We start from the raw sequence: 25,682 nt of genomic DNA on the forward strand, positions 1-25,682 counted from the left end.
AGTAAAATTGGTAACTTTATGTATGCCTTTATTTTTAAATGAAGCCAATTACACTTGGGCAACATTTTATCCTGGAAAGGAAAAAAAAAAAAATTATTATGAACACAACCAAAAACACTACACCATTAAGACTAAAAGCTAAACCGTTAGTCTACTAGATTTATCGTACCCCCTTCCAACAAATCAAAACTTTAATAAAGTTACAGAATTTGGCAAATCCTCATGAAAGTATAAATACCCATGTAGCGGGCAAAAGGTTTTCACCGCCCATTTAAGCTTCGCATACTATTAACAAAGCAACACACAGATTTGTTATCTGAAAAGCATTTAACATTACCCATCACTACCACATCTGAGGAATATTCCCAAGCCTATGAATTCCCTCAGTAATAGCGACATCAGTAGGGCCCTTCAATCGCCGTACTTCAATGTTGCTTATGAAAAGATAGGCTGAATAATGGCATCGCTGACAATACAGCTGCCTCCAGACGGACTATACAGGAAATATGTTCACGTTAATATTGTAATATCTTAGACTATGGATTATCGTCGTGTAAATGCCATTTGCATTGTGGGTGTAAATGAAAAAATAAATAATGCTGGTCCTTAAGATACTTTGACTACCAAGTAAAATGTCTTTACAGACAATAAGAGATCAAGTAACAGTAATATTTGGCATTTTTAATTTAGTTTTTGTTTATTTAAGTTTAATGTTAATTCCATGCGGTGTTTCAGTAAGAACAATGACAGATTCTGTATCTGTGGCTCCAGTCAGATATCCAGTAGTACAAATTAGCTTCAAGTTACACATACTGAACGAAAGATAGGTTGAGCAAGAGAAAGGGCAGGGGGAGGGAGGGGGAGGGGAGAAGATAGAAAAACAAAAAAAATTTAAACACGCATGCAGGCTATTCGACACCAGCTCCAATGCTAACCTGCTCTGAGGAAGGAAAGTAAAAAGGAGGCAAGAATGAATAAACACGGATTGTTGACGTGATACCAGCACCAGAGTTTTCAGCGACATTTTTGCACAGTTTGAAAACACTTTACAGCAAAACCACTACAAGGACAGTCTGAAGCGATCGGCAACGTCAAGCTCTAACCACATTTTTTTTTTAAACAATAGTATGAAATTCAGTTTCAGACATTTATAAAAACAAAATGATAAAAGAAAAAGAAAAAAAAAAAAAGCCACCACACAATTCTACAGTGCGATTGACTCTGGTCTGCCCTAAGGAGTAACGTCTTTTGCTCGCTCTATGTGTTTCTAAGAGGTTATAGTGCTGGATGGCATGGAGACAATCTAATGCTGAAAGCGCCTCTATGCAGTCCTGTTAGTGTCTTAAAAGAACCTAAGATGGCTGGCAGCAGCAGCAAAATCCACAGTCATTCACTCTTGCCTTTAAGAATTCTTAAACTGTGTAAAAATGATACACCCAATTGGGCAGGAACCTAAATCCTGAGAACCAGTGTAAAAGTCAAATTTTGATGGTCCTCAGAGTGAGACGGGATATTTGGAGGGAAGGGGCAGTTGGTTAGAGGGTCTCTTCTTGGCTTTTAAAGGTTTCACTGATTTTCATCTTCGACATCCTGCAGTGCTTCTTTATTCTGTTCTTCACCTGCGAAATGGCAAAAGAAGCAAAATGAGTGAATGGGGAAAACGTTCTTGCAAACCGGAATGAGATTGTGATTTTTGAATGGGAGAGACCTAAAGCTGGCCCTACCAAAGATGCAGTTTCTCAGTGTGGTACTTGGACATGTATACTGATTGGCTACTCACGTGGCTGATAACATTTGATAGACATCTGCCAATATGTAGTGATTTGTAAAGTCATTTAACATTAATGTGCTCCAGCACACACACTGTTTTCTTCAAAATGTTATCCTTTTATGGAGGACTGCAATATTACTACACATTTCATTCAAAGGCATGACATGCTCTTACAGCTTTTTTATTCCGTCCCTCTGCTTTAAAATGTACTTAATTTCTAATAGCACATAAGCAATGTGGCCATTTTACATAAATTACTGAGAGATGGGTAAAAAATATATTTAGAAAAATTTAAGTCTGGGGGGGGGGGGGGAGAGATAATAAAATAAATCAGAACACATATATAAGTTGTACGGGCATTACAGAATTACAGGTATTAATGTTGGTATGTGATCTGCCCCAGACATTCCAATAGCCTCAGCAGTAAAGAAGTTAAATCTGAACACACCGCATCAGCAGTCCACAGAGTGCAGGAGTGTACTATGAAATGTTCTTTGTCCAAGTCACCATTATGGAGAGGAGACATTGCTGTACTAGTGGGAGCTAATTCAGCTAACTGGCAAAAGGTAGTAAAGATCACAAAGGATAAGATAGTAGTAGGTTACCAACATTCCAAACTACAAATCACCATTTTGTGTACAACATGCAAATGTTATTTCAGTGGAGTGTTAGTCAGAAAACAAAAATGCGAAGTACAACTTAAGATGCAGAATCAATTGGGTACAAAAAAGGGCAATAAATAAGAGCTGAAGATAATAAAAGGCCAAGTATAAATATTTGCAAAAGGGAAAAGAAAACCTAATTCCAGGTTTATATAAGACAATGACAGGCATCCCAGCCAGGAGCTTTAGTATCATACAGTTCTATTGGTTTCTTAAATTTGAATTGTGGCCTTTTATGCAGAGAGCAATTCACATGCACCGCTAACATCTAGTAACACTAATGTTCCTTCTGGGAACTGTGCAGGGCAGGGCACTGCTGCACGAGGGCAGCATAAGGGGTGCGGACCAGGCCCGCTGATATCACCATTGTGGGCGGTCTCAGGCTGCCGATGTGGCCCAGGCATGCTCCTTTCGTGACATCACAAAAAGGGGTGGGCCCAGCCACAGTCTTCACTAAAGGGGCCCCAGCCGCCGAAAGTCACGGCTTCCCCGTGCACACCAGCAGGGACAGGCAGCAAGCTCTTTACCTCAATGTTCCATCAAAATGGTTTCTGTGAATGGTTCACACATTGCTGATTTATGAAGCAGTGATAAGGGAGACGTGAGCCAGTGGAGTGGCCACCAATCAGCTGCTCTTTATATGTTATAGTATGCAAATGATAGATGTTACATTAGTGCCAATGGTTGCCATGGGCAACTTCTCCACTGGCTCACCTCTCCTCCCTTTTCACTGTTTCATACATCTGCCCCATTTTATTAAAACAAACAAAAAACCCAGACGGATGCAGTGGTTATAGCGAATCACACACAAGCCGCTCTGTGAGGCAGCCATTACAGCAACTTACAAAGAATATATAAGAAAGTGGCACGTGGGGTTTCCTTTAGGAATCTATGTAAAAAAAATAAGATCATGTGATGAAAGTGATGTTAAGCATGGGAGGGGGGGGAGGGAATAAATCAGAAAGACAGAAGACTAGTGACTGATTGTAGCAGAGAGAAGAGAAGATTATGTGTGGATTATACTATGCAATAGGACTATGCAATAACACATGCAACATAGGACTGACAGCAAATGTAATGGGTCACGGCTATCTAACCAGAGGGTCCTTAATGCACTTCTCAGGATTCCTGCTAGTCATAGTCAATGAAACATCAAGTTGAGAAAAAAATGGAAGGTCTTCACTCCTGTTTTATTGGCAGTAATTCTGTACCTCCCTATGTTGTAGAACTTACTTTGTTATACATTATAAGTGCTTAGCTTGGGTAATAAACATGGAATACACTTCAGATGCACAACATCATCAGGTGCAGCAATGTTTTAGACGTAACAAAGTTGAGGTTCTCTTATGGGCCCTACCCACATAGCGATGTGTGTAGGGCTTCCTAGCTGTGCTAGGTCAGGCAGCACTGCACAGCTGTTGCTCAGCACACAGCACTTACAGCCCACACAGAGCGAGCTCCCAGCGATGTGTGCTGAGCTAGCAGCCAGCGCTAGTGTTCTCCAGTGGAGAAAACTGGCGACCAGCGAGATCGTCACAGAGATATGCATACCTCCCAACATGACCCTCTCCAGGAGGGACATATTGCTCTGCTCCTGCACTTCCCTCTTAATATATGATTACCATCACCTGTGGTGGAACACCTTTCTTATCAATTAACCTGTTCAACACAGATGAAGGTAATCATGCAATGAGAAGAAAGTCCAGGAACAGAGCACTGTGTCCCTCCTGGAGAGGGTCATGTTGGGAGGTATGGATATGCAGTAGGAGCCTTCAGCACTTCCAACCCCCCCCCCCCCCCCTCCCTCATTCCCTCCATTGGCTTTCAATGCTGTGACAGATTAGACACACCAGGAGAAGGTAGAAACCTGCAGCATCTGCCCATGCACTGGGCAAGTATTTCCGCATATAGCAGTAGGGGGACAGACCCGTATTAAGAGCAGCACAGTCAAAGTGTCCAGAATGGTTCCGTTCTGTATATAATCACAGTCCTGTTACTTAATACTCAAAACATTCTCTGCACTCTTGGCTCGTTGCAGATTCTGCCAGTACCAGGAGTGTGACCTATTACAGAGGTGCAAGAGGCCTGAGAATATCTGAAACCATTGTCCGGTTCTTGAGTAGAGGGGTTAATCACCGTGGGGCAGATTTATTAAGCTTGGAGAAGAGATAAAGCGGAGAAAAGGTAAAAGGAGATAAAGCACCAGCCAATCAACTCCCAACTGTCTTTTTCAAGCACAGCTGATTTCAAGCACAGCTGATTGGCTGGTGCTTTATCTCCTTTTACCTTTTCTCCGCTTTATCTCCAGTTTATCTCTTCTCCAAGCTTAATAAATCTGCCCCACAGAGTGGACATCTCCCAGTTATGCAGGAACATTTGTTCCTGTAAGGGTAATGCTATACTGCTTTTACATTTTTTCCCTTAAGGAAGGAACTATAAAGCCAAATAAAGTATTTCCTTATAAGAAACATTAGTCTGACTTACCATCACCTTGCATATCTGAAGTCCATAGTGTCAGGTTATCACGTAACAATTGCATGATAAGCGTGGAGTCCTTGTAACTTTCTTCGCTCAGTGTATCCAGTTCTGCAATCGCATCATCAAATGCTGCTTTTGCCAACCTTTAATAAGAAGAACATTGTTAGAGCATGCAACTACAATGCTAGTTTTACTTAATGAATGCAGCCTAAATCCTAGTAGTTACTTGCAATTATCGCAGCATGTATGGACACCTTTACACTATATATACATAGGCCACGTACATCTTATAGTGGGTACACAGATAAGCACTAGATTTCTATTCAATTTTGCTGATAGAAGCAAAATCAAATAGTAATCGAATCACAGGCACATAGAACGCTTTTATTAGCATTCGATGTAGATTCGATCCCAATGCGCGCTCCCCATTTTTTGGAAATAGAAAAAAAAAAAGTCGGTACTTGTGTATTATCACGGCGCCCACGATTTCCATCGCAGGGCATTGTACGCATCACATGCGGCGCGATTTCACCCGATTTTTAATTGGACAGGCACCCAGATGCCTTCTTACCATGTTAAATGCCCCCCCCCCCCCCCCCCCCCCCGATTTTTAATTGTATATGGGTAATTACTTTAGTATGTTAAATGCCCCCCCCCACATTGTTAACGGCCCCCCACTATGAACACCAACCCGAAGCGTGGCGTGCACAGCGATCCCGCGAGGGGCTACAGTACTCGTCCTCCGACCCTTTTCATACCCCCACTATCCACGTCGGCGTGGAGTTTATAAAGTGTGGCGAGCCCTGCGAGGGGACGCGTATACCTGTGTAGTTATGCGCTTCGGGCTCGGTGGCTCGCCACACTTTATAAAATCAACTCCACGCCGACGTGGATAGTGGGGGTATGAAAAGGGTCGGAGGACGAGTACCGTCGCCCCTAGCGGGATCGCTGTGCTCGCCACGCTTCGGGTTGGCGTTCATAGTGGGGGGCTGTTAACAATGTGGGGGCATTTAACATAGTAATTACCCATCAGGGTGGGTATACAATTAAAAATCTGTTCTGGGGGGCCATTTAACATGGGAATCAAGGAAATCGCGTCGCATCGCATGCCATTATAATGGCCTGCGATGCGACGCAACTTTAAAATTGTATACTCAGCCCGGGAGAAGGCTGAAATCGGGTCCATCGCATACCTTAATTAGTGGTATGCGATGCGATGGGCGCCGTGATAATACACAAGTACCAAAAAGTCTTGCCAGGCAAGACTGTATAGTGGAAATCTAAAAGTAGATAGTGCGTACACACGGTTCGAGTAGATTTGACCTATTCGACCTGTACTGAAGTTTTTTTTCTACTCGATTGGCACTATTTTCCATTCGATGATTTCCCACACAATGACTGAAGCAAAGACAGGTAAATCCAGCCATAAAGGTGTAAATGTTTAACCCTGCTATTCTATCCGACCCAAAATAAAATTAGTTTGTGTCAGTTATTTATGTAATTATGATTTCCATATTTTATGACTAATTTTCTTGGCAAATGGCTATGATAAAAATAATAATAATAATAATAATAATAACGTCTTCAAGTTATGAGCAGTTCGTACTAATGTACTCTTATATGACCCAAAGTGAATATTATATTAGTCAGTCACCGTCTATGTTTAGAATCGCATTACTTCACCCAAAAAAAAAAAAAAAGTGGTGAGGAATACAGTGTCAATTCATTGGTATACATTTGGATTAGGTCATGTTTTCACAGAGACCAAAAAAAAAAAAAAAAAAAAAGTAAATGTTAGGCCAGACAGGAAACCAAACATAATTTTTAAACTATACCGTGACAGAAGGTGCAGTGGATATCTTAGATCCTTGATGGCTAACCTTGACACTCCAGCTGTTGAACTACACATCCCAGCATGCTCTGCTTCAGTTTTGCTATATGGCAATGCTAAATCTGATGCAGAGCATGCTGGGATGTGTAATTCAACAACAGCTTGAGTGTCAAGGTTAGGCATCAAGGCCTTAGATCAACAATTCGTTCATACACTTGCTAACGGAAAACCAACCGATGGCCACTGATAAGATTTTAGAATATCAGTGATAACTAGTGTGGCCAATCCCGGGATCGGCGGGATTTGGCCTAAAAAGTCCGGGATTTCAATCCCGGGATTGGAGAATCCAATCCCGGGATTTCGGGATTAGACTGCGCATGCGCAGTCTAATGCCGGGCAGCGTCTGAGCACTCGCTCAGACGCTGCCCGGCTGTTCCCGTAACCTGACCCGGCGTGCGGCATGCGTAGCGTGACAGTAGAGGTCGCGCTGCGCAGGCCACACGTCACCAGTGACCGCCTACCCGCCTCTTCTCCGCCGCCCGCCAGCACGCCGGCCTGACTCCGCCCGCCTCTGCTCCGCCGCCCGCCAGCCTGACTCCGCCCGCCTGCCCGCCTCTTCTCCGCCGCCCGCTGTCTTCTATGGAGGTGCACTTGCCGGGAGGCACCGTGCACCTCCAAACCCACTCCCGGCCGCCCGCACCCTAATGTAAGTAGATGTGCGGGTCGGCCGGGGTGGGTCCTATGCTAAAAATGTTTTTTTTTTTTTTTTTTTTGGTGGGGATGCCAATCCCGGGATCCTGGGAATCCCGGGATTGAGCATTTTTCAATCCCGGATCCCGGGATTGAAAAAATGCCCCGGGATTGGCATCCCTAGTGATAACAGTGCACGCAAAGCCTTTTTCCCCATGGACTTCTATAAACCCAAACTGGAACAATAAGAAAGATACAAAGAATAGAATATTTTTTGGAAGAGCGTGGAAAAACACTCAAGCCCCATATTCCCTCAAGACAATATATGCCACAACAGTAGTCATGTAACACTGCTAAGAACATACAGTCAACTACTCATGATCCTCAACTCCTCAAGGTACTTCTGTGGGGAATGTCACAGCGATCAAATGTGCCAGATACAAATTGCGTCCATCCCAAAAAAATGATAAAAACAAACATGAACACATGTTTGTTTTATGATCAAGTGCAATAAACATGTTAGTAACTCCAATGTAACATATTATTGCCCAAATTGTGCAAAGCACTAAATACCTCTGTAAAACCAACTTTACAAAAAGCTTTGGCATTTTTGTTTGCTGGTTTATATGAATGTTTATATACTCGAAGAAAAGTTTATAGAATATCCCTTGTTTGAATATTAATGAAAAGCATAATTTTATAATACGGGTCATATTGATGGATATAGTAGACCAGAGTAGAACAGCAGTGTAAAAGTATAGATTTTTGCTACAGTAAGGACAACAAACCTCTGGTTTAGGTGGTTTCCCAGGGAACTCAATAACATACCTGCATGCACGGTCAGGAGAATTAAGAATTTCATAGTAGAACACAGAGAAATTGAGTGCAAGACCTAAACGAATGGGATGTGTTGGAGGGAGTTCTGTCATTGCAATATCACTTGCAGCTTTATAAGCTACCAAGCTGTTCTCTGCAGCCTCCTTCCGGTCGTTGCCGATGGCAAACTCTGCCAGGTATCGGTGGTAGTCCCCTTTCCTGAGAAAAGGAAATGAAGGCCATGAAATTTCTAACAGAAGACACCAATTATGAAACATTTATCTGGAAATCATTCTGTGCCAGCAGAAAGTACATGTACTAGACCTATTAAATGACTCCCAAATGTCTGTTTGTTGAAAATGATCTTTATTACAACTACATTAGTATAATAATAGTGTGAGTGCAATCCCTAGGACAATGTTTCTCTTGGGTGAAAAATTTAGCATCAGTGAAAACCACGTTAATCTGCATAATTGCCACAAATTTGGTGTGGCTTTGTTGAATTTGCAGCCATTTTTGCCCATGCCGATTTGACAGTGAAATTTCATGGGAGAAAATGTACTCAAAAACAGACACACCCATGATTGGACAAGATAGACAGATAGGCAAATCTTTGCCTTTTTTCCACCTGGTGAAAAACTAATGACTAAATACCCCCCTAAGCCTGCAGAGCGTGAAATCGTCCTCTTCGCTCTCTGTGCCTCCGACACCCCCTAATCCTATCCCCTTTCCTCCCTCTGCCGCTGTGGTAGCCTGCAGCAGCAGGTGGGAGATTTAATAAGAACGTGGGCTGCTGATTGGCTGAGAGATCTTGCAGGCTCCTCCAACGCTACCTATATCACAGCATATCCCAGTGTACACTGTAGATGACGGAGAAAATACATTATACAGATTGCTTACATTTTATAGTAAAAAACCTTAGACTCTCCACTGCTTGCAGCCGGAATGAGGTGTTTGTCCAGTACATCCAGAATGTCATTACAGATAGATTTCAGTTCAGTCTCAACCTACAATACATAAAAAGTTGGCATCCTTTTTAACAAACAAGTATGTTACATGTGTCTGTTGTCATTTAAAACCTAGTTTGAGAAAAAAAAAAAAAAAACACGACACTAACCTGGCAACTTATTGCATTGCACTTTGTCCTTGCCAGGACCACACAGAATTTGTGTAACTTTATAACAGGTGTTACCATATGAGATATTCGATTGTTTTGCCAATGGCAGCAAGGTTCACTGGCACCTATCACTTTTCCCCGATACAATTGCACCGGGATTAGGCAGCCTAAACCTGTGCAAAGTATTGGGAGCACTTCTTTTGTGCCCTGAAAATACGAACTTTGAACCTATTTCTGCTCAACAATTAAGGGCGCAAGCAAAAATATTCGGTGCCCACGAAACAACTAAATATTGCCAGTCAGGTAATAAAATGCGGTTGATTTCCCTCTATACCCATTCAAAGCATTGCTCATTAGCGTTACTGCTATGTATGCACGGGTAGTAGACGCCTGTAAATAATATCCTGACCAGACTGGTTCCCTTTTCTGTACGCCATTCCTTGCATGCTTATTCATTAAATGACAGAAAATCCTGACACAAAGTTATAGTAACAGTAACTTCATAACGAAGAGGAAAATATCAATCCGTCCACCAGAAAAAAAGTGCATTAGTTACCAGTTTCTTCATTATATAGGTAACTCAATGTGAAGTATAACCTGTATAAATGGTTAGTAGTGTCGATAAAGAGTTATTGAACAAAACTCCAGTGAGAACAACCTGCACTCGGAAAAACCTTCACAAAACTACATTATCTATGAGATCAGTTATTGGATTGCATTGCAGAAAGAATCGATCCATTAAGTTAGACACCATTTCTTAGAAGGCACACAATTTTAATCCAGTTAAAAAAAAAAAAAAAAAAATTGGACTGACCATTGTAATTGTTGGAGAATGCCATTGTCAGACTTTCCTTAGTCAACGTAAACCATTGTCCACCTTTCAGAATTTCACTAATATGAGAAAGTCCCTGAACACCAATTTAATACATTGGGGTAATAACCTTGCCAAGAACTAACCTGCCCAATACCTAGATTGTGCCACCCTGAGAAAACCATACCAAAAACCCCTAATACATTCTTACTAATGGGCCAGTTACACACAGGCTCACTAGTCATGTTTTAACCACTAGTTGCAAGATCAAGGGGCTGATTGTGTTGGACTCAGTAGCTGCGAGGATTGCAGCCTAGCAAGTGCCATAGAGCCCGTCCCGCCGAATAACCACCCACTCCTCCTAACCTTCCACCCACGAGTCCTGTCGCTACTATGTGAGGTGATGTGCAACCAAGACATCCCCTCGCATGCTGCAGGGGAAATCATTTGATGGTCCTCGACCAATCAAATGATTTCACCTGCCTTCGCCAATATAAGTCTGTGGAGACTGACTTATTTGTGGCTGCCGGGACAAAGACAGGGCAGGCGGCTAACATCATATGACGTCAGCTGCTCCCTCCCCCAATAACCCTTTGTCCCACCAAGCATTTTCATGGGGACATCTATGAAATGCTGGGCGTTCTCCTATGGGCGACACCCGACCCCATCCACCCTGATCCCTGTGAACAGCTCGCAAAAGGGTCCTGCGCATACAAGAGCATGTGCAATCCCCAAACCATCGGAACAGGGCCGCTTTCATTCCCTTCCAAAGGGGCCAGAATCATCCCCCAAGTCTCACCGTTGTCCGATATTCCTTGATCATTTTAAGTTTCTCTTCTCCTCCTTTGTTTTCCTCTTTCTGTTCAATGCTGCTGATTATTCTCCAGGACGCCCTTCTAGCTCCAATCACATTCTTATATGCAACAGAGAGCAGGTTCCTCTCTTCTACCGTCAATTCCACATCCATCCCGGCCACTTTCTTCATTGACTCAACCATTTCTGGAAGAACAAAAAGGAGATTTTTTTTTTTATAGCACAAATAAATGAAGACAGTAGCAAAACAAATAGGATATAGCTACCAAACCTCACAAAGCTCTTATTTCTCAAGTGGAGTTTCTTGCTTAGGGATGCATATTGCTGGAATTACAGAAGAAATACCCGACAAGTCACTCTCACTCTTATTGGGACGCAAGGAAAAAATATGACACATTATCCTGCCCATTTCTAAGTGATTGCTTAGAAATGGAGCCGCAGTGATCCGTGGTGTAGGGGCGACAGCGGCTTCCCGGGCATCGCTATCGCCTGCCTAGATTTTGAGTGTATGCATCGAAAATCTAGCCATTGCCTGTGTTATCTCTATTAAGATCAAGGACAGAGACAGATGGTGCAGCACTGTGTGCGGAGCCATCTGTGCTTAACTAGATCCTCAGCACAAAAGCACCTGCCATCCCGCGTGTGTATGGGATATATTGGCTGGTGGGTGTCACTGCTAGACACCTGAAAGAACAATTCAATTGTTGCTCTGTTTAGGCACAAACAGCTGCCAACATTTCTGCTTTCTAAGGGAGCAAGTAGTAATGTGTAAAAAGTGACCTTTTTGTGCACCCAAATATCTTAGAAAGCTCTGCAACAATTTTCGTTCACCCCTAGGCTACACTAGACTCTTCTAGGACCATTCAAATGTGTTATTGGGCACCCACTACATTAGGGGTAGCCAACTCCAGCCCTCGAGAGCTACCAACAGTTACCGTTTCCCATGTCTCCTCACAGAATCACAAGTGAAATAATTCGCTCCACCTGTGGATCTTGTAAAATGTGTCATTCAGTAATGAGTGCACCTGTGAGGGGAGCTGAAAAAATGTGAACTGTTGGTAGCTCTCGAGGGCTGGAGTTGGCTACCCCTGCACTACAGCAATTCACTTGTTACTTCTAACAGACACCAATGACCTTTTAAGCGCGTAAAAACACAAGGGGAGTGGGAGGCCCCTGTGTGACTTTGCTTTCCATTATGGATCTATTCTATTGGACCCCAAATCCATCTAGTGTAAACATAGGGATCAATAAACACTATCTGACGTGCGCTGATGAGAGTAGTGAGATTATATGGTTGCATGAAAAGCAGTTGTGAACAATCTATGGAAGTGTTACATACTTTAAATACGTATTCAGTTCTTTAAGAATACTCATTCAAGCAGAAGTGCTTAGCAAGGGCTTACTGGGAACACTTTCAACTGATGTTTAACCGCAAACACTCCAACATACAGTATTAGGAGCCTTTATACAGAGTTGTTGCCTGTAGAGTCAAGTACTTATCATTGCTTTATTACAAGGCCTGGTCTCAAGTGCAGCCCTGCTCCATTTAACAACATGTGATCTTAGGGGTAGGGGTGAAAGACAGCTGTTTCCCACCTATGCAAGAAGGTCTGTCGGAAACCATGTGGATTGGCAGAATAGCCGTGGACGTACATGCTTTAGTCAGCAGTGTGGCCAATCTGACAGTTGGATTTGGCTGCTGATTGAAAAGGGCATGTCAGAGTGGATCAGACTTTAATTGAATATGCCCCAAAGTGTACATTTCCGAAGATGCCAACTGCGATCTCCATGCCATCAAGCTGTTGCATATTACAAGGCAATATTTAAGCTCAATACCAATGTTAAATGTCAATTAAAACTGCTAACACATTACATAGTAGGTGAGGCTGAATAAAGACTCCATCTAGTTCAACCTATGTTTATAGTAGCTTATCCCTTGTTGTATAGTATGTTCTGACATTACACAACACTGAACTCAACGACAGGCCTTTAATTTTAGAAACAAAGTGTCCTCGTGCAGTGAATACCACTAAGCTTATTAATGCATCTCATGCTTTGTCTACATGACTAAACCAGTGGGAGAAAATAAATGTACAAGTTCAAAACACATTTAGAATGAACATTGCATCCAAAATGTAGTCACCTTTCAGTGCTCTTTCTCGCTAACAAGGTAAACACAGGATGCTTCTAGATAGAGCATGTTACAACCTAAATTACTTAAGGGGCCTCCACAAGGGGTGATGGTAGTAGTGTGCTGAGCGATCTGTCACTGCCCATGTTTGCAATAGAGAAAACACAGGCGATGACTATCTTGTCAGGTGATAAGAAACACTGGGGCCCGTGCATCGCCATCGCTTCCCCACACAGCAATTTGTGCTTATTTTCTAATCAATCTAGTCAGATCACTTAGAAAATAAGCAATTATTTCCCTGTGTGTTAGGCCCCCATTAGAATTCCAGAAGTCTGAAGCACATTAAGCCTTATGCTGGTTCACTCTGGGCAAATTCCTTTTCAAATGGACAAAACCATGTGCACTGCAGGTGGGGCAGATATAACATGTGCAGATTGAAGAAAAACCCCACCCAAATCTAATTCTAAGTGAGCTCTATATTGCAGTGTAGAAATAAAGCAGTCAGTATTTTCCCTGCACAGAAACAAAATAACTCACCCAAATCTAATTCTCTATGCACGTTACATCTGCCCCACCTGCAGTGCACATGGTTCTGTCAATTTGAGAAGGAATATGCCTCTGAGAGTGAACCAGAATAAGGCCCATGGTGAGAGCACTCACTAGATGGGCCCTCTATTGTCTCATCTTCTCCAGCAGCCTTGTATGTCACTGCACAATTTGTTTTCACAGTTATTAAACAGACTGCGCAAGGACAGTGTTTCATGGCTTCTAACTACGACAATAATTAATAAAATACCATAGGTATCAGTCTGGGGAGTAGTTGGCTCCTCGGCAACCACAATAAAGACTGATGTCAGGAACTGTGAAATCATTTTACACCTACTGGCAGTAAAACTATCAGCATGCCCAATTGCAATCATGTTGCCATTTATACTACCAGCACGTGCAAAATGCTTTACAGATCACTTGCCTATATCAGTGTCTGCGTATTGGTGTCCAGAGAATGCAGTCTCATAGCACACGGGATGAATTTTTCCCCCCAAGTAGAGAAAGATGTACTAAAACCATTTGCATACATTTATTAACGTTTGGACTATAGGGCAGGTTTTAAGCAGAACTACACACAAGTGTCTTTGTTTTAGTTTAACCATCTGCCATGGATATCCTTAACACCTGCAATGTTGCAATGCAATGGTGGCAAAAAAAAAAAAAAAATACACAGCACTACCTCAACTAAAGCCGTCGTTAGGACACCCAAAACTACGGACTCTGCACACACATTTCTTCTGATCCCTGCTGTGTAAATTTGCAGAGTGCTGTGATCAGATAGTTGCCGCCCAGAAGGAGCGGAAACCTTCGCTGGCTAGCTGCAAATCCACACTCAAAACGATTTACCCAGTCTGTGCAAGTAACTATCCCTTCCCCATCACTGCGACAGGCTGGCTGATCGAGGCAGGAGAGGTCGTTAAATGCCCTTCGTACGGCTGCTTTCCTGACTGCCATAAAATGTAAGGTTACCACCCACAAACAGCGGCATCCGGTCAGACAGCATATGTTTAGGCTTTGATTTGATGCATTTAATTAAAACCAATTTTATACAGCTTTTATGCCTATTAGAAGAGTACATATAAAGTACACAGAAGAAATTAAATAATTATAACTAGTTAATCATTAGCCCTACTTATTATAAAATAAGTAATTTATATGCACACAAAAAGGAGGAGTTACTAAGCATTAGCTGGGCATGTCACATGCATTAAGCATATTAAAAAAAAAAAAAAAAATCACTAATTTTTGTTTTCGTCAAAACAGCATAATAATGTATCAAACCCCCAGTCATCACTACACAGTTTACGGTCTCATTTTTTATTTTTAATACTGTCCATTTAAATGTAAGTAAGTATAAAGAGTAAGAACATTTCAAAAGTTCCCATAGATATACATTAAGCACTATTCATGCTAAGGCTTTTCATGTCAGCTGTATTACAGCAAATCACCCATTTAAAACGCTACTTGAAAATACAATATTTTAAAGACCGATTGTAGCGGACACTTGCTGCGCTGCTGAGAAACAATTTGCAGCTTTGTCTCTGCATCTCAAAATTTGCATTAAATAAATAAAATAAACCACAACTCAGCAGCTTCCTACAGTGGATAACCAGTTAGAAAAACTGCCACAGTGGCAGTAGCCTTTACCCAGGAACATGACAAGGGCTGATGCAGCCATTTTCTCTAAAGCACTCTAATATCCTGTTCTCTGGCTTCTTCAGTCCTATTTGGGGCCTACACATGTAACGATCTCACTAAAATGCCCCTACATCGCTCTGTGCGTCGCTGCCACCCGGCAATTATTATCCAGCATGCTGGATAATCTAGTAATATTGCTGGGCAGGACTAGTGTTCTCTCCCTGACAGATCGCTTAGCACACAACAGTGACACATCGATCTAGCATCGCTCAGCAAATCTCCTCATGTGTAGGCCCCTTTACTAGAACCAGTCTGGGGAAGTAGGACACCGTAGCAAAGATTGTGATAAAGATCAAGGCGGGAAGAGCTATTTTATTTGACAGCAAACCAGTTTGTTATACTATACATAAGAACCAGCCATTTATGTATCTGACCATTTTCGCTGTTCCCAACCTCACAAGGTAAAGCTTCCAGCTCTCACCGCTGTGACTACCATTTATGGAGAAAGCAAACAAGATGGATCGTACTGAGGAGAAGAAGCATAAAACCTGTTGAGTTTAATGAAGTTAACTGCTCCTGACTCAATAGCATGTTACAAATGATTAATGACGGCAATTTTTTTTAACCCCATCAAACCCAAAATGGATTTACAACCCCCATGAAGAGGTCCATTTTGTTATGTACTGCTTCAGCTCTGCTACCAAATACTCTGGGAAAGGGGGATTCTGTGTGCCCCCTGCTGGCAGTCTATTCCAATGTGCGGCTGTTCAGAGCAACAATTGAATTGCCCCGATAAGCTTATTAGCATTTAATGCAGCTGAAAGCACTGGGGTTAGCCATGCAAAGCGGCTATTAGTATAGACAGCCAGCAGGGGAGTGGTGAAGAATTGAACTGCCTGTTAAGCTTAAAATATAACATTTAGCAGGGATCTGTAAAGTACAGCCTTATTTCAAGGGGCTTAATTAAACTTATTTTGGTAACTCAACATAAGTAATCATAGAGAAATGTGTAATATTTAGAACCAATCACTTTGAATCCATTGAAATCAGTGAGAAAAAAAAAACAAAAAAAAAAACCACACCACTGGGAAACTGGTTACATGAAGGAACCCCTGGGGGTAGAGGTGACTACAGAGAAATAGTAGCACAATTTAGGTACAGTTGAGAAAAATGTTAGGGTAGAATTCCATTGCTCTGTGCAAAGGGGTTCCCGTTGGAGCAATTAAATTGCTGCTCTATTCGGAGTAAGCCCAGCTATTTTTTTACGAAGCTAGATAAATCAGAGAGCCCAAAACATTACCGCTCCATCAAGCCTCCATTAAGTTGTAAAGTGGCTACAACAACTGAACTCTCCCTTTAAGATGATGAAATCTAAAAGGCGCCCATACACTAATGCGATTTGGGTCTTTTTCACCCAATCCCGACTGATAGGGCAGAGAAATAAGACATCCCCCTCGGGTCTGATGCACGATTCTGTGCTAGAGTTCGGACCTGCTGCCCGCTCTCCGACTCTCCTCCCCCCTCCGCCCCCCCTTATGTTTATTTGAAAACTTCAAATGAACCATTTTAGGTTATTGAATTCCTTAAGACTCTTGCAGATATTGCCCACTTAGTGTCGCTCACCATCTAGCGGCACTGCAGTGTTCCCACCATCCTAGGGGATCTGTGTTACTGCGCATGTCACAGTGCAAACCTATAGATAGTAAGCTTGCGAGCGGGGCCTTCCTAACTCCATGTCTGTCTGTCATTAGCCAGTTTGTCCTATCACTGTTTATTCCAATTGTAAAGTGCAATGGAATAAATAGGAAACTATATAAAATAACCCTTATTTTGGCTGTCAGACTGCTGAGGAAACTAGTATTTGATGGTTAAAAAAAAAAAAAAAACAGGTGGAGCACCTGTGAAATTAATCATGGATAGAACACTGGGTAGTCAGTAAACAGCGAGGTGCACAAACATGGCCTTAACATCAGACATCCTAAATTAAGAATAGAAGGATCTTATTTTTGAGAACTTTTTAAAGCTGCAATGCCAAGCAGCACCTTGGAAACATAACATAAGTTTATTTTCACCAACTCAGAGCACATTTATCAAATATCAAAGTCTGTTTGTAGACAGTGAGAATTTCCTAAAGTCATATTCAACCATCCCCTCCCCCAAGACTTTCAATGGCAGGAAGACCAACTACCCTATAACATCCACTTACCTGCTCTAAAAGCGGATACAAAATATGGTAGTTAGGACTTGCCTGGTCCATGATTCCTTTTTAGAGAACAAGAGCAGCACAAGTCTCATAAGACTATTTCATGTTTCTCTGCGAGACAAGCATTTGATTTAATGTTAAAAGACGACTGACAACTCCTTAGGAAGAGGGGGGTGTTACATAAGTAGTTCAGAAGACTGCATACTCAAACTGAGACAACACAGCATTAATACTCGGTGGCATTCACACTTCCCTCATCACATAATAGCACATGAAAAGTATGAATAGAAAATACTGTAATGTTGGAGAAACAATTCACTCCCCCCCTTTTTATCACAATATTGCTACGGTGTAAGAGCCATGTGTCCTTAAAGCTATAGCTTCCCTTTTGGACTTACAGCCTGGTGGGACCGCAATGCTATTACTGGTGCCTGTCCTTGCGTTTCCCTCCTATATCCCTATAGATTGTAAGCTTGCAGCAGGGCCCTCCTACCTCCAAGTCTGTGTTGTTATCCATATTGTTTTATCACTGTCTACAATTGTAAAGCGCAACGGAATCTGCTGCGCTGTATAAGAAACTGTAAATAAATAACTGAAGCAGGCATGTCCAAACTATGGCCCTCCAGCTGTTGTGAAACTACAAGTCCCATCATGCCTTGCCAGTTTTGCTATTAAGGAATGTTAAAACTATGGCAAGGCATGCTGGGATGTGTAGTTTCACAACAGCTGGAGGGCCACAGTTGTCTATAAGGGTTGGGCAGCACTGGCGGCTCAGAGTGATGGTGCACCACTATGAAATAAGAGGTAAAGCAGTGATTGGCCTTCTCTCAGCATACATAGATTTGTAAAAGGAGAATGCCAATGAATGGTAAAGATGGAATGTAATGTATTTGTAGGAGAGGGTGAGCAAATTGATTCTAGAAAATATAGGAGTGTGGGGGAACATGCAGCGGTGGTATAACAATCATTATTAATTAGAACATAACAGATTCAGACATACATTAGGTCTTAAAAACCTTTTCTCCATGAATTCTTCCTAATTAGACATTTTGTTTCACCGAGATGAAATTCACTGCAAAGAACATAACAGGTTCACCAGGACACAGCGTTCTTGTCCTGCTGAGTTTATCCCCACAAACTAATTTGCATAAAAAGGTCAGTAACAATGGAAACACCCAAGAGCTCCCACCGGGGTCACTGAATCCCAGCACTATCCTGCTTCAGGAGTGTGACAGGCACAGGAAGATGTAATGCCTTGTCTTCAGGCAGGCAGGGTGCGGTTTGTATGCCGGGAACACTGCAGAGGGCAGACACACACTGCCTCAATGTGCATTGCTGGACACAATGGTATCTGTGTCCTGTCGGCAAGTGGCCAATATCTGCAAGGGCCTTTCAAATGTATTATTTATTTAGGTGTCCAGTCATCAACTGACCAACAGCTGCAAGGGTCCCAAATAATTAATTAAGATTGGTTACTCTAGCATTCACATCAATATAATGATTTCAACATTTTTAATTAGGGGGGGGGGGGGGGTTTCACGTAAAAAAATCTTGTGTTACTGTCCAGCCATGAGACTAGAAGTCTCAGAAGGTAAGAACTGTAAGTAGTAATATACAGGAGTGGTTCCCAAACTGTGTGCCATAGCAAAAAGGGGTACTCCAGCGTGTAAATTCTAATACTCCACCTGTGATTCCAAAAAGTATGGGTACCACTGGTATACCAAAGGGAATAGATTAATACTACAGGGAAGGGAAAAAACCCTACAACCACCTCAGGTAATTTATATAGGGGTGATTTATAGCTACCACTAGGGGGAGCAGAACAGAGCAGTCCTATTGTTGCTGTTTAGACATGGGTGTGACATTCCTCACATGAGGTGCGAGAAGAAATGTGTGCAAAGTCCATAGTTTAGGACTTTAATTGGGATCTTCTGCTATGTGCAGCTAAATGCCATCTAATTGTGTGCATAAATAGCAATGGGTGCCATCTCAGTGAACATTGCTGGACACATTGGTATCCGTGTCCAGTCAGCAAGTGGCCAATATCGGTAAGTCTCTAAATTTGAGGTGTCCCGTCAATTGGTCAATAGTTACAGGGGTCTTTTCCCCATGTCAAATGATTACGTTCACATATTTTAATATGGACTAAAGCAGTGATGGCTAAACTTGACACTCCAGCTGTTGAACTACATATCCCAGCATGCGCTGCTACAGTTTTACTATTTGTACATGCTAAAACTGATGCAGGGCATGCTGGGATGTGTAGTTCAACAACAGCTGAAGTGTCAAGGTTAGCCATCACTGCTCTAGAGTTTTACACTTAGAGCTTCCTGTGCCATGGGAGTTACGGGAGACAAGTGTAATAACATGCCTGTTGGCACAAGATGATGACCTAACAAGCACAAGTGCATCTGTTTGGAGAGAGAAGACCTGCAGATACTCTCTACATGACAGTGGCTGCAAACAGAGGATTGTCATAGATACTTTTAGTGAATATGACAGTACTTATTTTACACACGGGTTGCATTTTACAGATTTTGCAGGCAGTTCACTTTGAATGAGGTCCTGTAGTCCTATTTCTTCACTTAGTCAGTGACAAGATAACCTTCTCCCTCTAAAGCAGGGTCTGTGGCTGGAACTCACAGAAGATCTTACATGAGGAAATATTTATATAAACCCAAATGTTCGTATTAAAACCACCTTTAATTGACATGCAGAACATACCAAATTCCAGGAACCAGAAATGAATGGCTCATGTTTACTTGAGGCACAAAATGTAGAGTTTATTTAAACAAATTTTGGTGACATTTTTATTTTACCCATAATCCACAACTACACAGCTAGCAGATGTGACCACTCCCAATGTCAGAACATCTGTGAAGATACTCACCCCCTGCAGTCATCTGTAATAGTCCACAACCCTAGGCTGACACCCTGCAGTGACTCATCCAATCAGCTTTATAAATACAATACACTGACCACACAAATAAGTCTACAGGGTGTCAGCCCAGAAAAGTTGGCTATTGTATGGTATAGTTTATTGTACTATTTAAAGCAAGAGTGAAATGCCACCTTCATATTAGGGGACCTTACAAAGTTACAATTCTATAATAATGACATTTCTACAAACTCATGTTACTTAATGTATTACATATGCATTATTTGTTTCTTTTGCAAACCTTCCCAAAAATGCAATTGTATATAGAGGGTTAATGTGACTGTGCCAACCAATAAGCACACCTTTTACAGAGACATTAAAAAGGTGTGTGCACAAAAATGTAATGGTTTATAGGCCGAGAACACACGAAAGTAGTTGCTAAAATTGTAGTGGGCTAAAGGACTTTCCACGCCCAGGGGGAGGAGCTTGCTCCTTCAGTATCCACACCACCACTGGTTGCCTTTAGTAACCAGATGATGAGCGAAGCAAGCATCCGTTTGGGTCCCCTTGCTGCTCCTCTCCTCCCCTGTCACATCACTAGGTCCCTTAGCCAACTTGACTTTAGACCTAACCCATACATGAAAGAGGCCAGAGACAAACCACTACAATTAAACATTCCCGTCAGTCCATTAAAGGGGAATACTTGGCCAGGAAGCAGCAATACTGCTGTAGAGTACAGTAGACCACTCCATAACCAAGTGATTTTGGGTATAGACGGAGTATGTGATTTTTGCATTATATAAACTGATACCCATGTCACTGCACCAAGGTTTTCATAACTGTAAAAAAAAAAAAACCTTTGTAAGTATTTCAGAATGTTTAGAAAAATGGCACCACATCACCCCGTGCCTAGGAGCCATAGCGATACGAGGCTATCACCCAACGATTATTATCCAGCATGCTAGATAAATCTAGTAATATCAGCAGGCAGGGCCTGTGTTCTCAGAGAACACTGGCCCTGACAGATCGTTCAGCACATAGGGCCTTATTCTAGTTCACTGACAAAATCCTTCTTAGATGGACAAAACCATGCGCACTGCAGGGGGGCAGATGTAAAGTGTGCAGAGAGTTAGATTTGGGTGAGTTATTTTGATTATGTGCAGGGTAAATACTGGCTGCTTTATTTTCACACTGCAATATAGATCTTACTTTGAAGTAAAACCCCACCCAAATCTAACACCCTCTGCACAATTAACATCTGCCCCACCTGCAGTGCACATGGTTTTGTCCATGTAAGAAGGAATTTGTCAGAAAGAGTGAACCAAAATAACCCCCATAGTGCTGGCACATCGCTGTTTGTTGAGCGATCTAGCCATATCTCAGAATGCTCAGCAAATCTCCCCATATGTAGGCCACTTTATTCCTAAATGAAAGCGGGCTTATTTTAAAAGCCCTTAAAAAAAATAAAAAAGGGCCTTGTACTTCGAACATGAATGAACTCTAAGTGACCTCCTACAAGGTTTTGTAGTAAAAATTTGGCAACCTTCCTTAATCCAGATGTTGCTGGACTAAAATTCCCTGGATCCAGAAAGCTGGCATGTTAAGAACTCTGATGTCATCCACAGTGAGTCAATTATGTCACAGGAAGTCTCCCCTTCAAGACTAATACATTGCTAGTGCAATAGCAAAGACTTATCCCTTTCAAAAGGCAGGAAAATTAATATTTTATGCCATAGCGAGAGGTCTACTGATACGCCCTTGGACGGCCAACTGCAGCATATAGAGAGAAAAAAAATTGATATAAAATCTTACTCAAATGAAGCTTGTGGAAGTACTGCAGTAATTCGACCAGGACAAGTGAAGAGTAAAATGAACATACCAAAATCAAATATTTGAAGCATCATAGATGTCATACCAGTTGTTTCAAAATGGCTTCTTTTGTTAGAATCCTATTACACTAATCAAATAAATTGCATAGGATGGATAGATAGATATATATACACACACCTTGAAATTTCGTATGAGGGCAGGGTGTGTAGCATGCAGTGCTGCAGGAGGGGGCCATAACCCCACCACTGTAATGTAGCTATATAGTATATTCCCCATCAGCATTGCTGTTGCTGAGGGCAGTCTGCCTCTTATATAATGAAGGCTCCGTACTGAGGCAGTGCAGCAGCAGCGATGAGGGGCAGCCATTCCTGCAGCATACAGGGTGACGTACATCACATCTTGCAGCAGGGTCAGGTGTATGAGGGCTGCTGCTGATGCCTCCACCCAACAAAGCGGGACGCGCCCTGAGCACGGGAGGAAACCTCCTGCGTGGATCCGTCTGTGGGAGTCACGGACCGGTCTGTCTAGAATGAATGAGAGCGGGCCGCAGCCATGGGCGGAGGTTACTCCCCGGCACGTCCCACTCCATCACTGTGACAAGGCCGGGAGTGAGATTGCGGTGACCCCGGCACTAGGTGACAGGACAGCGCCGGGGAAGCGGGCGGGAGCTGTATGCCTGAGACCCGCCCGCCACAATGAATGACACCGGGCTGTGTGTGTGTATTATTGGCGTGAGCGCGGGATCACCGGTACCGGTGCGGTGACATCGCTGACCCCGGGTACATGTAAGGGGGTCTATGCTAAGGTCGGTACCGGTGCACACTCCCCGCCGTCACCCCGATCTGCCGCATCTTACATCGCCCCGGCCAGCCGCCCTCCTCCTCCCCCGGGTCTCGCCCTACTCGGCGGTCGCCATTTTGCAGCCGTCGCTCTTCCTGCCGGCCGCCCTCCCGCCTCTGCCCCTCACCCCATACCGCCCCGGGGACACCCTGCCTCCCCCAGACACCAGCTGCCGGCTCCACCGGCGCCCGCAGCACCCCGACGCTTCCCCTGCTTCTTCTTTGTCCTATCCTCCCTTTCTCCAGACCAGCCGCCATTTTGTCTCGCCTCCATTCTCTCCGCCCGCCGACCTATGGGAGAAGCCGCACATTCCCCTTACCGTCATATCGCTCGGCTTGCTCGGCCAGCTTGGCTTGGTACACTAGGTCCTCTCGCTCTTCCATGGCGGCAGCTAGCGGGGATTAGAGGCGATCTACTGGGCGGATGGCAGCCGATTGTACGTCTCCGTCTCCCAGCACTGTTCTGTCTCTATAGCTGAGCCCGGGAAAGATGGCGGCTCCTTGATCCGGGAACTTCCGCCTGCGCACGCGGACAATCGCTCAGCTCTATGGCAACGGCTCCCTGGCAACAGCGGCAGGAGAGGGCGGAGACGAGCTGCAGCTTGCGTCAGGGATCGGTGGGCGTGGCTTCGCCCTGGTGGCCTTTATAAGGGAGCCGGCTGGGTTGGGGGAGCGCCGAGCGCGGCCTTGAGTTTTGCATTGGGAAAGGGTTGATGGGAGCAGTGTGTATCTATGCCGTGCCTACTGCAGTGACAGGTTTTTCATAGATACACGGCAATCCCCGGACAAATATGCTAGTATAGAGCATCATTAGCTGCATCACATCCCATAGCAACTGATCAGATACTACTTGTTATTTATCTGGCACTTTCAGAGGATAATAGTTGGCAGCTGATAGGTTACTATGGGAAACATCTCCCCTTCTGTAAACCTGCGTTTTTAGTAAATACACCCCTAACTGTCCAGGTTTCCATTCTTGAGCAAATGTGACTATGGGGGTAATTCAGAGTTGATTGCTGATGTCCAAATTCACAATTTGATTACCAAATGACTGCGTATGCGCACGTAGACTTACATTTTCACACATGGAAAATCATTTGATGGTTTATGAATTGAAATGGATATGTGACTTGATAGCGATATTTTTGTAATTCATTAGCAGATTTGAACAGGGCAGGTTTTCTTTCTGTCTGGGTGGCGGCAATCTGCTCCCAGTCCCCTGCAGGCGCGGATACATAGTGAGGGCGATTGCCCCCACAGGGTCCTCCGCCGCCCCAGACAGCTGGCAGCAGCTAGGTGGGGTATGGAACATTGGGTAGACAGCAGGATGGTCAACAAGCATTAGGTCGACACCATGAGGTCGACATGGGTTAGGTCAACACAAGCATTAGGTCGACATGGGGAAGGTCAACAGTCAAAAGGTCGACATGGGGTTTTCACTTTTTTTTTTTGTCCCAAATTTCGACACACTTGACATGGACACTGAAACATAGAGCACTTTGCTACGCTCCCACCATGCCCTAGTGGATGGTAGATCATGAAATACCGCATGTTGGCAAAAAAAAAAAGTAAAAACCCTGATGTCGACCTTCCCCATGTCAACCTTATGCTTGTGTCAACCTAATGACCCTGTCGACCTTAATGCATGTCAACCTAATGCTTGTCGACCATGCTGTAGACCTAGTGACCGTATTCTGCGAGGTGTGCAACAGCCCCACTCCATGCTGCGTGCCGCCCTGTCTACTGCAGGCAATGGTGACCTAGGAACCAGGAAGTGGCTGTGTGAGTGTGCGCTGCCACGCTATCTTCTGCGCAGTGCTCCTGCTCTTCCTCTAGTGGTGCTATGGCCTCCGAGCTGTGTGCGACCTGGTACTGCTGCTTACAGGTCCCTGCACCCGCCACTACATGGGGCACATCCCTCCCACAGTCACTGGCTGGCTGGGGGTGTGTGAGGCATGCAGGGCACCCGAGGTGCTATGTGCGGCACTGGGCTGTGTGTGTGTTGCCCGGTGTGGGTGTTGGTGCCAGAGCTATACGTTGTGTGTACACACCCATACCACAGCACAGACTCAATAACCACTCGCTGGACAACCACCATCAACTGGACCCCATCTAATACACAGTTGCGAGACGCCGCACTATGCCTTCCCTAACCACCCACCATGCTGCTAGCTATCTAGCCATCAACACACATGTGATATGAAAAACTGGGGTACGCATCTCACTGCAACCTAATCCCAGGAATCCTAATATGAACTGCAATCTGCTTTTGCATTTATAATTTTATAATACTCATTTTATTTTTAACATTTAACATCATTAGTGTGTTATTTGCTTTATCCTTTTCAATTGTACGTGTGTCTTTATATGAAGTTTTAAACAAAGTAAAACCTTTTTAACAAACCACAGACCTTTAAAAACACCTTTACTATTCCACAAAATCACCTTGCAACACCATAGGCTACACTTTTACAGACGGAGCGTAGCACCATCCAATCATCTTCTAGAGCTTGGAGCTGATTCTGCCTCCTCCCTATAGTGTGAACTGGACCCGAGTAGCTCAACCCAGGTTACACGTTCACACTGCACAGCAACCCTGGTCTGACCCAGGATTAACCATTCTTT

At 43.5% G+C, this 25,682-nt stretch overlaps 1 protein-coding gene across 1 annotated transcript; it reads right to left on the minus strand.

The window, feature by feature from the left end:
- Positions 1–11: 11 nt before the first annotated feature.
- On the minus strand, positions 12–23,626 carry YWHAE (tyrosine 3-monooxygenase/tryptophan 5-monooxygenase activation protein epsilon). Its single transcript, XM_083172181.1, has 6 exons — positions 23,378–23,626; positions 10,976–11,175; positions 9,149–9,255; positions 8,261–8,467; positions 4,918–5,054; positions 12–1,619 (listed from the first exon to the last, which is right to left on the minus strand). The coding sequence occupies exons 1-6, from the start codon at positions 23,439–23,441 to the stop codon at positions 1,567–1,569; spliced, it is 768 nt and encodes a 255-aa protein (XP_083028307.1). The 5' UTR covers positions 23,442–23,626; the 3' UTR covers positions 12–1,566.
- Positions 23,627–25,682: the final 2,056 nt, after the last annotated feature.

The sequence above is a fragment of the Crinia signifera genome, chromosome 2 (genome assembly GCF_055691185.1).
Source record: "Crinia signifera chromosome 2, ASM5569118v1, whole genome shotgun sequence".
Taxonomy (NCBI): domain Eukaryota; kingdom Metazoa; phylum Chordata; class Amphibia; order Anura; family Myobatrachidae; genus Crinia; species Crinia signifera.

Coding starts and splice junctions, on each gene's coding strand:
- YWHAE (XM_083172181.1), bottom strand. CDS start 23,441: ATGGAAGAGCGAGAGGACCTAGTGTACCAAGCCAAGCTGGCCGAGCAA. Junction 11,176..23,377: donor GCAAGCCGAGCGATATGACG/GTAAGGGGAATG, acceptor TTGTTCTTCCAG/AAATGGTTGAGTCAATGAAG. Junction 1,620..4,917: donor TTCAGATATGCAAGGTGATG/GTAAGTCAGACT, acceptor GCCATTTCGCAG/GTGAAGAACAGAATAAAGAA.